We start from the raw sequence: 13,506 nt of genomic DNA on the forward strand, positions 1-13,506 counted from the left end.
ATTGACCCACCAGTTATTGATCCACCAGTTATTGATCCACCAGTTATTGACCCACCAGTTATTGACCCACCAGTTATTGACCCACCAGTTATTGATCCACCAGTTATTCTTCTCCCGTTTGTGACGTAATGATTTTGCATAATAAAAACTGTCAGAATGGTCAGAATTATCCATTATACAGAATTACATAAAAACATGTGTGTGTGTGTGTGTGTGTGTGTGTGTGTGTCTGTGTGTGTGTGTGTGTACTGGAGCATCATGTGTGTGATTTGTGGAACCAGGAGACAGAGAAGCACCCTACTGTGATCATTAAGCCATGGGCAATTACTTTATCATGACAGAGCAATCAACTAGCTGGGTCCACACACAAACAAACAAACACACACGTACTGTACACACAGGAAGGCAGGTTTCTTTTGATGGTTCTACTTTCATCTCTCTTTACCTTTTGAAATCTTTTTTTATATTCTCTACTTTCATATTTTTTTTATTTTTGTTTCTATCTTTGTTCCCAATCTTTTTCTTTTCATCTTATCCCTCATTGATATAATGAATGGTGACTGATTGAATGGGTCATAAGTCAAGAGATACATTCCACCTTCAAGCTGGAATATGTCCCTTTTTAATTCCCCGTCCACATCGACCGTTGACTTTTAAACAAATACCAAGAATATGAAAGATAATAATCATTCCTCTCTCTGTGACTTAAGACAAAGGAAAAAAATAGAGGAGAGTCTGTCTGAGTCTGAACTGTGTTCTTCAAAGACACATTGTTTCCCTCTCCCACCAACGCATGGTAAAGCTACAGGAGAGGAGAGTGGATTGATGGTGGATTGGTGGTGATGCCACACACTCATCCACCCAGCAGTAGTCTCTTCTTAAAGGAGAAGTTTTATTTTTTACAACCAAATCTCAATTTTTGATGGATGGCATGTTACAGACACCTTTTTTGTGATTTCATTTTTTGGGAAGAAACACCCCAAACAGCATCCTCGTTGTGCATCCTTCCTCATCCTCGTTGTGTACGGGGGCCCTGAAAAAACATGAACAAAGGCTCCAGAAACTCACAAACAAGTCCTTTAGATGTTGTACACATGAAATTATCATTCCAAACTTGATCTGCAACGTTATATTCCCTTGTGTGACTGGATGCGTCTCAATCCACCACATCCACCTAAGTCACACTTCTGCATCTGCGGTGAAAGGTGACAGAAACAGTGTTTGTCAGACCATGAGACATTCCGAAAATCGGTCTTCTCACAAAATCGGTTTGGCCTACAGACAATTATTATTATTACCCCTCTATGGAAAGATGAGACTCTCCCGTACAATACATGTCGGTTGTTTTGCCCTAGGAAGCCCACAGGCATCACAACGTCCCCCTGTATCAGCAGATTTTTTTWAAATGGCGGTACAGTATATATGGAGACTGTTAGTACCAAAAATAAGATGTTAAATACATGTAAAAAATTATTACAAACATGTTTCCCTGTCTTTCTTCTATCTCTTAGATATAGGACAGACACTTCAGAACATGTCCTTAAGATTTCTTTTTAAGACCATCTGTTGTTCAATGCGTTTGTATGGGCTAATAGCAGTAAGCCCCCCCCCCCAAACCCCCCCACCCAAAATGTAATCAAATAGTTTTTTATATGTATCTTTTGATACTTCAAGAGGTCTTAAAATTCCAAATCAAATGGCGAAATGATCCTTGGTATGACCTTCTATAAACAATTGCATATATTGTAGCTTAGTAGAATGGCCCCTCCCTCCCACAGCTTAGACAGGGCTTAGACTCTTATGGGACTCTTCTGTGCATGGTGTGTGTAAGTGGATATGTCTACAGGCTGGATGATGAATGTTCTTTTTAGGACTGAGTGAATGTCACACTGTGATGAAGATTACCCAGGAGGAGTGTCAGTCGAAGTGGTTGTTATTGTGTGGAAAGGTACAATCTAGTAATTACAAGGCAGCCACAGTGTCAAGCTGAGAAGACTGCATTTGAAACACGTCAAGAGGCAAAAGCAAAATCACTGAAATGCACAAAACTGTTATTTTGGAGGTACCATACCCAGCATCATGTCCTTTCTTTCCCCAGATCTTTATCTTTGAGAACAACATCTACTACAGAGCGACAGTGGAGAGCAGAACCATTCGCCTGGTGTCCACAGGGAAGGAGCGAGTCATCTTCAACGGCCTGAGTGACTGGCTGTATGAGGGTAGGCGAACTACAAATACACCTTCACTACTGCATACAGCTGAGCTATTCTAACAGAACTACAAATACCAGCAGGACAGAGAACGCTTGTTAGTTACACCCCAGGATTGCAGCAGTATCAAAACATAAGGCATGGACTCGGTGGAAACTCCACCTATTCTGTACAATGTTTTAAAAGAATAAGCAAGCCAATATAATCATAMCAAAAAATAGAGACAGTTTTATTGTAGTTTTTTAAGATTAGTTTTCCCCTCTCCTCAGAGACAAAGGCTATCTATGGCTAGTGTTTGTAAGTAATTACATAAAGAGAAACATCTGGTTGTATTTCACTGTCTCCCTGTCCCCAGAGCTCTCCATGCTTGTCTCTGTGTTTAGGCAATGTTCATTCATTCATGTCTGCATCGCTGCAATCTCACTCTGCAACTGGTTGCAATCTACACTACTACTGTACTGCCATTTGTAATGTTGGCATTTGTAATGTGGTCATTTGTAATGTGGTCATTTGTAATGTGGTCATTTGTAATGTGGTCATTTGGAAAATGTTCTGCTCAATACGGTATTCATTTCTCCATTTATTTATTTACATTTTGTTTTGTTTTGTTGGATGATGGTTTTACTTTCGATGTCACCCCTTAAATCACTGGATTACTACATGGGATTGATATTTTTTTATAGTGTTTTGACTGAGTTTTATAATAGCAGCCTTAGGCTCAAGGTGACAGTGGTACCTCTTCGCTCTCTAGTGGTCGCTGTAGTTCAACCACAGGGCATTCTGGATACCAAATCCATTTTTTGAGAGGAGTATAAACCCATTATAACACACTTATATCCCCATCGGCCACTCTGGCACTATGTAGGCCTACAGTAGCTGTTTTTGATAGTGTGCAGCTGGAAACCTTTCACAAGACTGGTAAACAGTATCAAGCAGGATTAGCCATCAACTGTCTAATTAGTGGTTACTGACTAAGCTCTCATAAAACATATTGGCTTTCATATTTGATTAGATTTCTAGATCGTAAACCCACAGTTAAGCTTACCTAATGCTATAATCCATTGTGTAGGCCTAAGAGCGATATTAGATATACATTTTATTTATAGTGTGAATAGACAGCCACATAGTTGCATAATATTTGTCTGCACTAGGTTTATGGAATGACTCCTGAACTGCAGCACCTGATCTCAGAGCAGCATCATCAGACTGGTGTGAGTGTGTGTGTGTGTGTGTGTGTGTGTGTGTGTGTGTGTGTGTGTGTGTGTGGGTGGGTGGTGTGTGTGTGTCTGTGTGTGTTGTGTGTGTGTGTGTGTGTGTGGGTGTGTGTTGTGTGTGTGTGTGTGTGTGTGTGTGTGTGTGTGTGTGTGTGTGTGTGTGCCCATCTCCCTATCTTATCAGAGCAGAATGCTTGGTGTGAGGGTGATATAGTAGTGAGACAGGATAGGATTGTCATGCAGAGCAGAGAGTGCCACACAAAGCCAACAGCACTAGACAGCGCAGGATGTGGATCTCTTCACAACACCCCCAGCGCTGATTTATCACTGTAGTGACAGGAAACGAGAAGTTGTCTGTATGTCTATGGGGTTATGTAATGCAATAGGAAGGGTGTTATTGAGTGGTGATGATCTGGCGACGTGTGCAGTGGATTCGAGCAACACTTCCTTTGATGGAGAATTCCGACCCGAGTTAAGTGCGTAAATGGACGTAATTCCCTTTTTATGCACTTTTCGCTCTATTTGTATTCTGACWAATGTTAACCAGACATGGAAGCAAACTGAAAATCATATCAACATGACATGTATTGCGGCCCCCCACAGTGAAGTAGGCTATAAATACCTGTGCCGTTATTCAGAATATTTATTGTGTGCCCTCATAATTTGCGTAGATGAAATTTGGAGACTTTATAGGCTTCTGTAGGGCCGAACCTGGCAAGTTGATGTATAGGCTTTAGAATGTTTTAATTATATGCCCGGGATTTTCACATTTTTATTTTACAGTTTGTATCATGTTAAATATTAGCCACTATCGGGAGCCACCATCAGTAATACCCACATACATTTATAACTGTCACTTTAGTGTTAGTTTCCTTACATTTTTCATCATTCCATTAGCCAGCAGAATACCACCCTGCATCCCACTGCTGGCATGCCTCTGAAGCTAAGCAGGGTTGGCTCTGGTTGGTCCCTGGATGGGAGAAAAGATACTGCTGGAAGAGGTGTTGGAGGCAACCTGTCCTCTGGTCTAAAGTAAATATCCCAGGGCAGTTATTGGGGACGTTGTCTTTTGGATCGGACGTTAAACGGGTGTCCTGAGTCTCAGTGGTCAATAAAGATCCCATGGCACTCATCTTAAGAGTAGTTGTGTCCTGGCTAAATTCCCAATCTGGCCACCTAATCACCCCCAGCTTCCAATTGGCTCATTCATCCCCCCTCCAGAACTATTCCCCAGGTTGTTGCTGTAAATGAGAATGTGTTCTCAGTCAACTTACCTAGTAACATAAAAAATATATTAAAACATTGTTAGTTTAACTTTCTTTCCTCTGTCATGTTTGTGTGGTTGTTCCTGAGGATCGCAAGCAATAGTGGATCATATTAGGCTAACGTATTACAAGTTGTGCAATAATTTGGGACTATTTGAATCCTTATGGAACACAGACCATACGTAGCAGTTTAAACCTGGAGCCTGCCGCACGGTTCACAACGGCTGGACTGTACATTGTCATCACAGTTCCATGATTAGTGAGGTTGATTAGGGGAGATTTATAGGACTTATGTTCAACCCATTTACATTTACATTTAAGTCATTTAGCAGACGCTCTTATCCAGAGCGACTTACAAATTGGAAAGTTCATACATATTCATCCTGGTCCCCCCGTGGGGAATGAACCCACAACCCTGGCGTTGCAAGCGCCATGCTCTACCAACTGAGCCACACGGGAACCCCTATTGTACACTTTTCTCACCTTCCAATATTTCATGGATGGAACAATTGAATATGGCAACTTTCAGGATGAATCAAACCACTGTATTTTTGATTCACCAATATGTTTAGTGTGTAAAGGCACTCCAAAACTGTTTAAAAAATATATATATATATTCATAAATACTTTCTTAACCCTAAATAATATGCAATAATATTTTTTATCTACCAATTGGTACTGAAAAGGAGAGGAATATGTGTGTATTTAGACCTACATGCCTTTCTTTCATCGATCCCTAGTATTCTGAACCGATTTCTCCATATATTCTAGTGAGTCTGTCGAGAAAMATTGTATCTAAAGGTACACCAAATTGGCTTTAGATAGGTTGGCTTTAGATAAATGTAAAGGGATTGCTTTAGATAAATGTACTGTAAAACCTATTGAATGAAAACTCCAGGACAAAATATGTTGGCCAGCAAATGGGAGGGTTCCAGCGGTTGAATTCAATTTATTCAGCATGCGCAAGGGAACCACGCCTGCAAAGCTCATTACGCACCTGCATAAGTTAAGTTTGAATACCAACTACTGAAAAGTGCGTAGGAAAGGTGTGCATTTCCTAAGTCTGAATCACGCCCGTTATGCATATTGCTGTATTTTTACATGCAGTACATAAGCACTTCAGTCATGTTGTGTGAAATAACCACCACAGAGAGATGCCTCAGGTGTTACTGCATCTCTGGGAGGTAGATTAGGGTTGTGGCTGGAGTTGGAGCTAGGGTTAGGGTTGTGGCTTGAACTACTGTATGGTTAGGGTTGTGGCTGGAGTTAGGGTTAGCATTGTGGCTGGAGCTAGGGTTAGGGTTGTGGCTGGAGCTAGGGTTAGGGTTGTGGCTGGAGCTAGGGTTAGGGTTGTGGCTGGAGCTAGGGTTAGGATAGTCTGTCCATCTGTCTGTGTGTCTCCCTGAGGGCTGTGGGTCATGGTCCTCTTGCTGTCCCCATGACTACACTGAGACTGATATAAGTGACTTTCCTTACTGACCTCGGAACTCCTTCACCAAAGCCCTGACAGTTTAGTTCCAGCAGTATTTCCTCCCATTGATTCTCTTTGAAGACCTTCAGTGGGTTAGCACACAGAGCACAGATCTTTCAGATAACTTATTCATCAGGGTTGGGGTCAATTCWGAATTTTGAAAGGAAATTGCATTCAAACCATACATTTTTATTGAATTTGAATTGGCCACACCCCACCGGAAGCAACATTTGAATTTAATTTGAATTGAAGGAAGTAGAATATAATTCAAACCAATTCAAACCAATTCAAATGAGACATGAAGCATGACAATCTCATTCATTTGACAAGTCTTTTATGTTAAGGATATGCCACTTAATGCAAGTAATACATATACCATTTCAAACATTAGCATGAATATAAACCAAAGACGCCCAACATAATTTTTCTTTGTAATGACATGTTAGATTGTTCCCTTCCATACGGTACTGTTTGATCTAATGCAATCTGGGAAATGTATTTAATAATTATTATAGACAACCCACAACATGATCTTAGACTATTTCAATACCACTGTAATTATTTAAAATTGTTTTAGGATAATCCGTTTTAAAAATGAAATGTTTCAAACTTATGCTACATGGTATTGGTAGCCATACATGTCAAAATAAACATTTATATGGTGATGCGTAGATTAAATAAGCCATTTGAATATCATAGAATTTCATTGAATTCAATTATCCTTTAAAGATGGAATCCTTAATGGTGAAACAGCCATGTCCATTTGCAATATTACAACAACAAAGAAGTTGCTGCAAACAACAAACACTCGGTCCCCGACCGATCATCGCAAAATTTGAACACTAACAACAAAAGGAGCTGATCAAAAGCAGGGGAAGGGAGCTTAAAGGGACCAAATTCGGTCTCAATGACCAATTTCCAAGGGAGATAAATGAATGTCGTAAGAGACTGTATCATTATATGGAATTTTCTAAGCTGTTTAAAGGCACAGTCAACTTAGTGTATGTAAACTTCTGACCCACTGGAATTGTGATACAGTGAATAATAAGTGAAATAATCTGTCTGTTAACAATTGTTGGAAAAATTACTTGTGTCACGCACAAAGTAGATGTCCTAACCGACTTGCCAAAACTATAGTTTGTTAACAAGAAATCTGTGGAGTAGTTGAAAAACAAGTTTTAATGACTCCAACCTATGTTAACTTCCGACTTCAACTGTACATGTAATAGTGCCAGACATGCACACAAACATATACAGTTGGCATTGCTGTTATGATTTTAGTAGTCCTTGATGTCCTTTGTTTTCATTTTTTAGTCTTAAAAAAAAAATTGCATTGTTGTTTGCTGTTTTCTTCTGTCTCTTTTTTGTCTTTAGTTAATTATCTTGGTTGTTGGTGCATTGGGGGTTTTAGGGGAATGGAATTTCTTCTGGGGGGGACTGTGGGAGGGGTCTCGAATGGTTGAGGGACAGCTATTGGGGAACTGTGGGGGGATCTTGGAGGGTTCGGGTTCACGTTCTTTTGGCCTGGTGGGAGATCTGTCAACGTGCCCTTGAGCAGGGCATTGACCCTGGATACTTCTGTGTGTCACTCTGAATGAGAGTCTGTTGGATGACTGGTCTGACGTAGTTGTTGATCGGCTTCACTGCAAGTATATTTTATGTTTCGGATATTCCATTTAAAAAAATTATAAAAAATGTAATTTAAAAAATGTACCATGCTACTCCTTAGCTCGGCAACAAAAACAATAACAACTAACAACAGCGGGGGGGACAATGCCGCTGTTCCCCCCCCCCCCTACTGCGTATTCCATATTCAAATTCTGCTTCCGATGGGGTGTGGCCAATTCAAATTCAAATCAAATTAAATAATTTTATTGGAATTAAAGAGCAAGTCACAACGGAATTCAGAATTGACCCCAACCCTGCTATTCATACCCTGGTATGATCCATCATACATATGGTCTTTTATACAGCAGTCTTCTATGCAGCAATAGAAATTGTTGGATGTCTATTGTCATACTGTACTGAAGATTGTGTTGACCACTGTTCTTGAATGCAGTCAATGAGTTATTTCATAATCCGTATCTCATTCTTAGAGAGGGGATCGATGACTCAACATGGTTGTTCAATGTCCAATATACCCATCAATCACCACTCTCCCACTCACAATCTCTGTATGCTGGTCTTCATCATCCTTCGTAGACCATCCTCATTTTCTGTCAACTGAATCAGAAAACCCACAGCCAAGGTCTTTGGAGTTGAGTCATTATTGTGTTTGTCTCAGGGAATGGTTGCTGCCTGTTTGTACTATTTTTCTAATAGGAAGCCTTCCTGGGAGGTCTATGTTGCCACCTGGTGGGCATTGGTGGATTATATTTTACTTTGTCCATTCATTTACGTAATTACTTCTCTTGTCCTTTTCGTTACCTCTGTTTTCAAATGACCTTTTGACTTGCGCTCTTCACACCTGATGAATGATAAAGACATATGTTGACCCACAACATAATCTGATGTTCTATCTGTCTGTATCGGTCTGGAACACTCCCACACGTCCTACTTAGCTATGAGTAATGGACCTCTCTCCTCCAGTACAGTAAATGAGTGCCAGAAATCAGATATAAGCCACAGCACATCTAATGCATTAGCATCTGTTTACACAGTGTTATGTATTAGATATCCTTTATCAGCACACACAGCTAATGAAGTTACTTCGGGATAGGATGACATGTACAGTACAGTGTATCAGTAAACAACATACTATTAGCTATACTATTAACCAGTCCCTTCAGGATTTTGACACATTTTTTTGTGATTTCTGCGGCCAAGAATTCTTGATTTTGCGTCATTTGTTTTGAAATACTGCGAAACATTTTGCAATGGGTTTTTTTCACGTTAATTTCATATAAAGCAGTAAAAGTAATGTGCTCCGTTTTAGAACGATTTTAAGCAGAATACATCTCTCGCTTTCTCTCTTTGAGTATTAAATGAAACAGGAAATTGCGGGAATGTTCTCGGCGACAGCTTGACTTTCTACCAAAGATGATGGATTAATGAAGATAGTGCAGTCAGGCCATTTACCATTTAATTATTTTTTTGAGTTTGAGTAAAACGCCCTTGAAATTGTTTCACACGGTCTTCTGTCATCATCTTCACACGTGAATACACTGACAGGCAAGGGGGAAATAACTTTGTTGACATGTGGTTGGATTAGGCCATTTTCCACAGTAAAAATGCAGTAATTCGTCAAAATTACGAACCCGCTTTTGATTACTTACTGTTACTTACTGTTCAAAAAATAGAGTTAAGAAAATATTTACTAAATGACCTAAAGTTAAAAAAAATGTTTTTTCAAGTAACGATAAAATAACAATAACGAGGCTAAATACAGGGGTTACCGGTACCGAGTCAATGTGAGGGGGTACAGGTTAGTCGAGGTAATTTGTACATGTAGGTAGGGGTAAAGTGACTATGGGAGTACAGGAGGGGACTGAGAACGCTCCCTTGTGGGGCCCATGTGTTGAGGATCAGTGTGGATGAGATAATGTTGCCTACCTTCACCCCCTGGGAGCGACCCGTCAGGAAGTCCAGGACCCAGCTATTTAGGGAGGAGTTCAGTCCCAGAGCCCTGAGCTTTGTGGTGAGCTTAGAGGACACTATGATATTGAATTCAGAGCTGTTGTCGATGAACAGCATTGACTACATATACAGCGCCCTCCGTAATTATTGGTACAGTGAAGCATTTTTKGATCTTTTGGCTCTATACTCCAAAAGTTTTGTTTTGAAATTAAACACTGACTATGGGGTTAAAGTGCAGACTCTCAGCTTTCATTTTCGGGTATTTTCATCCATATCGGGTGAACTGTTTAGAAATTACAACACTTTTCGTGGATAGTCCCCCCATTTTAGGGCACCAAAAGTATTGTGACAAATTCACTTATGTGTATTCAAGTAATAAAACATTAAGTGTTTCGTTCCATATTCATAGCACACAATGACTATATCAAGCTTGCGACTCTACACATTTGTTGGATGCATTTGCTGTTTGTTTTGGTTGTCTTTCAGATTATTTTGTGCCCAATAGACATAAATGGTAAATAATGTATTGTGTCATTTTGGAGTCACTTTTATTGTAAATAAGAATATAATATGTTTTTAACACTTCCACATGAATGTGGATGTTACCATAATTACGTATAATCCACGAGTCATTCTGGATTATCTGTGATCATGGTAGCATCCACATTCATGTAGAAGTGTTTAGAAACATATTATTTACAATAAAAGTGACGCCAAAATGATACATTATTTACCATTCATTTCTATTGGAAGGCACATTTCAGTTGAAGGCATTCAGTTGTACAATTGACTAGGTAACACCCTTTCCTTTATGGATGAAAATACCCTCAAATGAAAGCTGACAGTCTGCACTTTAACCTCATAGTCATTGTTTAATTTCAAATCAAACTTTTGAAGTATAGAGTCAAAAGAAGAGAAAATGCTTCACTGTCCCAATAATTACAGAGGGCAGATTGTCTTGAATGATAAATGGACATTGTTTGTTATACAGTAGTTAATTGTTTATGGGCGTGTATGCTGTTACAGAGGAAATACTGCAGACCCACATAGCCCATTGGTGGTCTCCAGACGGTCTCAGACTGGCCTATGCCACCATCAACGACACCCTGGTGCGCAAGATGGAGGTACCCATCTTCACTGGCGCCCTGTATCCAACAGGGCTGGAGTATCACTACCCTAAGGTACAGTAGGTCCTAGATACAGTCTCTTCAATATTCTCGGTGCTTTCTGCTCTACACCGCCTTGACTTTTCTGGGTTAGGGGTATTGAATGAGTACGTAGTGTTGTTGTGCAGAACATCCAGAAAAGGGATAAACTCTTATAGAGTTGTATGGATCTGACAGTCGACTTCACGCAGACAGAAATTGTCAATATAGATACTGTATAACCCACAGAATGATATGATCTCTGCATAAACTGTCTCTGCCCCTGCAGGCCGGGGAGGACAACCCTGTAGTACACCTGTCTGTGGTGAGTCTGAACGGACCCCTTCACACGGTGGAGATGAAGAAGCCAGACGACCCCAGGATAGGGTGAGGGTCTCACTGACTGACTGACACTGTGACACAAGGTTAAAGGTCATATTTACTACCCCGTAGGGGATAGCAGAGATGCAGACTTGTCACCGTTCAGGTAATGCTGCAGAAAAAAATTGTACGTATGTTGTAACACATTCCATTCTTTCTTTTAGAAGAGAATATTACATCACAATGGTAAAGTGGGCCACCAGCACCAAGCTGGCAGTCAACTGGCTGAACAGAGCTCAGAACAACTCCATACTGACACTGTGTGAGGCCACCACAGGAGTCTGCACCAAGGTGAAACATGCGCATGCACACACACACACAGACACACACCGCCACCCTCTCTTACATTAGCCCTACTTCTTTCTTGCCTCCTCTGTCACAATCCAAGTTGTCCTTACTTTCTGTCCTCACCATTCAAATAAAATACTGTAGTATGTAGCTTGAGAAAAAGCACTGTGGACATGCATGCAGTATTCATTTTGTAACTAACTCCAAAAAGTTCTGGGATACTGTAAAGTCCATGGAAAACAAGAGCACCTCCTCCCAGCTGCCCACTGCACTGAGGCTAGGTAACACGGTCACCACTGATAAGTCCGTGATAATCGAAAACTTCAACAAACATTTCTCAATGGCTGGCCATGCCTTCCTCCTGGCGACTCCAACCTTGGCCAACAGCCCCGCCCCCCCCCGCTGCTACTCGCCCAAGCCTCCCCAGCTTCTCCTTTACCCATATCCATATAGCAGATGTTCTGAAAGAGCTGGAAAACCTGGACCCATACAAATCAGCTGGGCTTGACAATCTGGACCCCCTATTTCTGAAACTGTCCGCCGCCATTGTCGCACCCCCTATTACCAGCCTGTTCAACCTCTCCTTCGTATCATCTGAGATCCCCAAGGATTGGAAAGCTGCCGCGGTCATCCCCCTCTTCAAAGGGGAAGACACCCTGGACCCAAACTGTTACAGACCTATATCCATCCTGCCCTGCTATCTAAGGTCTTCGAAAGCCAATCAACAAACAGATCACTGACCATCTCGAATCCACCGTACGCTGAATCCGGTTTCCGAGCCGGTCACGGGTGCACCTCAGCACGCTCAAAGGTACTAAACGATATCATAACCGCCATCGATAAAAGACATTACTGTGCAGCCGTCTTCATCGACCTGGCCAAGGCTTTCGACTCTGTCAATCACCATATTCTTATCGGCAGACTCAGTAGCCCTCGGTTTTTCTAATGACTGCCTTGCCTGGTTCACCAACTACTTTGCAGACAGAGTTCAGTGTGTCAATCGGAGGCATGTTGTCCGGTCCTCTGGCAGTCTCTATGGGGGTACCACAGGGTTCAATTCTCGGGCCGACTCTTTCTCTGTATACATCCATGATGTTGCTCTTGCTGCTGGGCGATTCCCTGATCCACCTCTACGCAGACGACACCATTCTATATACTTCCGGCCCTTCCTTGGACACTGTGCTATCTAACCTCCAAACGAGCTTCAATGCCATACAACACTCCTTCCGTGGCCTCAACTGCTCTTAAACGCTAGTAAAACCAAATGCATGCTTTTCAACCGTTCGCTGCCTGCACCCGCACGACTAGCATCACCCCCTGGACGGTTCCGACCTAGAATATGTGGACATCTATAAGTACCTAGGTGTCTGGCTAGACTGCAAACTCTCCTTCCAGACTCATATCAAACATCTCCAATCAAAAATAAATCAAGAATCGGCTTTCTATTCCGCAACAAAGCCTCTTCACTCACGCCGCCAAACTTACCCTAGTAAAACTGACTACCTACCGATCCTCGACTTCGGATGTCATCTACAAAATAGCTTCCAATACTCTACTCAGCAAACTGGATGCAGTTTATCAACAGTGCATTCGTTTGTTACTAAAGCACCTTATACGACCCACCACTGCGACCTGTATGCCCTAGTCGGCTGGCCCTCGCTACATGTTCGTCGTCAGACCCACTGGCTCCAGGTCATCTACAAGGCTATGCTAGGTAAAGTGCCGCCTTATCTCAGTTCACTGGTCACGATGGCTACACCCACCGCAGCACCGCGCCCACAGGTGTATCTCACTGATCATCCTAAAGCCAAAACCTCATTTGGACGCCTTTCCTTCCAGTTCTCTGCTGCTGCGACTGGAACGAATTGCAAAAATCTCTGAAGTTGGCGCTTTTATCTCCCTCAACAACTTTTAAAAATCTGCTATCCGAGCAGCTAACCGATCGCTGCAGCTGTA

At 41.6% G+C, this 13,506-nt stretch overlaps 1 protein-coding gene across 3 annotated transcripts in view; it reads left to right on the forward strand.

The window, feature by feature from the left end:
* The window catches only part of LOC111979475 (A-type potassium channel modulatory protein DPP6), a 139,359-nt gene that overhangs the window by 111,733 nt on the left and 14,120 nt on the right, over window positions 1–13,506 (forward strand). For all 3 annotated transcript variants that reach the window (XM_024010050.3, XM_070448857.1, XM_024010051.1), the window contains exons 8-11: window positions 2,099–2,219; window positions 10,763–10,917; window positions 11,171–11,268; window positions 11,427–11,553. In XM_024010050.3, the coding sequence (XP_023865818.1) occupies window positions 2,099–2,219; window positions 10,763–10,917; window positions 11,171–11,268; window positions 11,427–11,553 (501 nt within the window). The remainder of the gene's footprint in view (window positions 1–2,098; window positions 2,220–10,762; window positions 10,918–11,170; window positions 11,269–11,426; window positions 11,554–13,506) is intronic.

This window comes from Salvelinus sp. IW2-2015, linkage group LG19 (assembly GCF_002910315.2).
Source record: "Salvelinus sp. IW2-2015 linkage group LG19, ASM291031v2, whole genome shotgun sequence".
Classification (NCBI taxonomy): Eukaryota; Metazoa; Chordata; class Actinopteri; order Salmoniformes; family Salmonidae; genus Salvelinus; species Salvelinus sp. IW2-2015.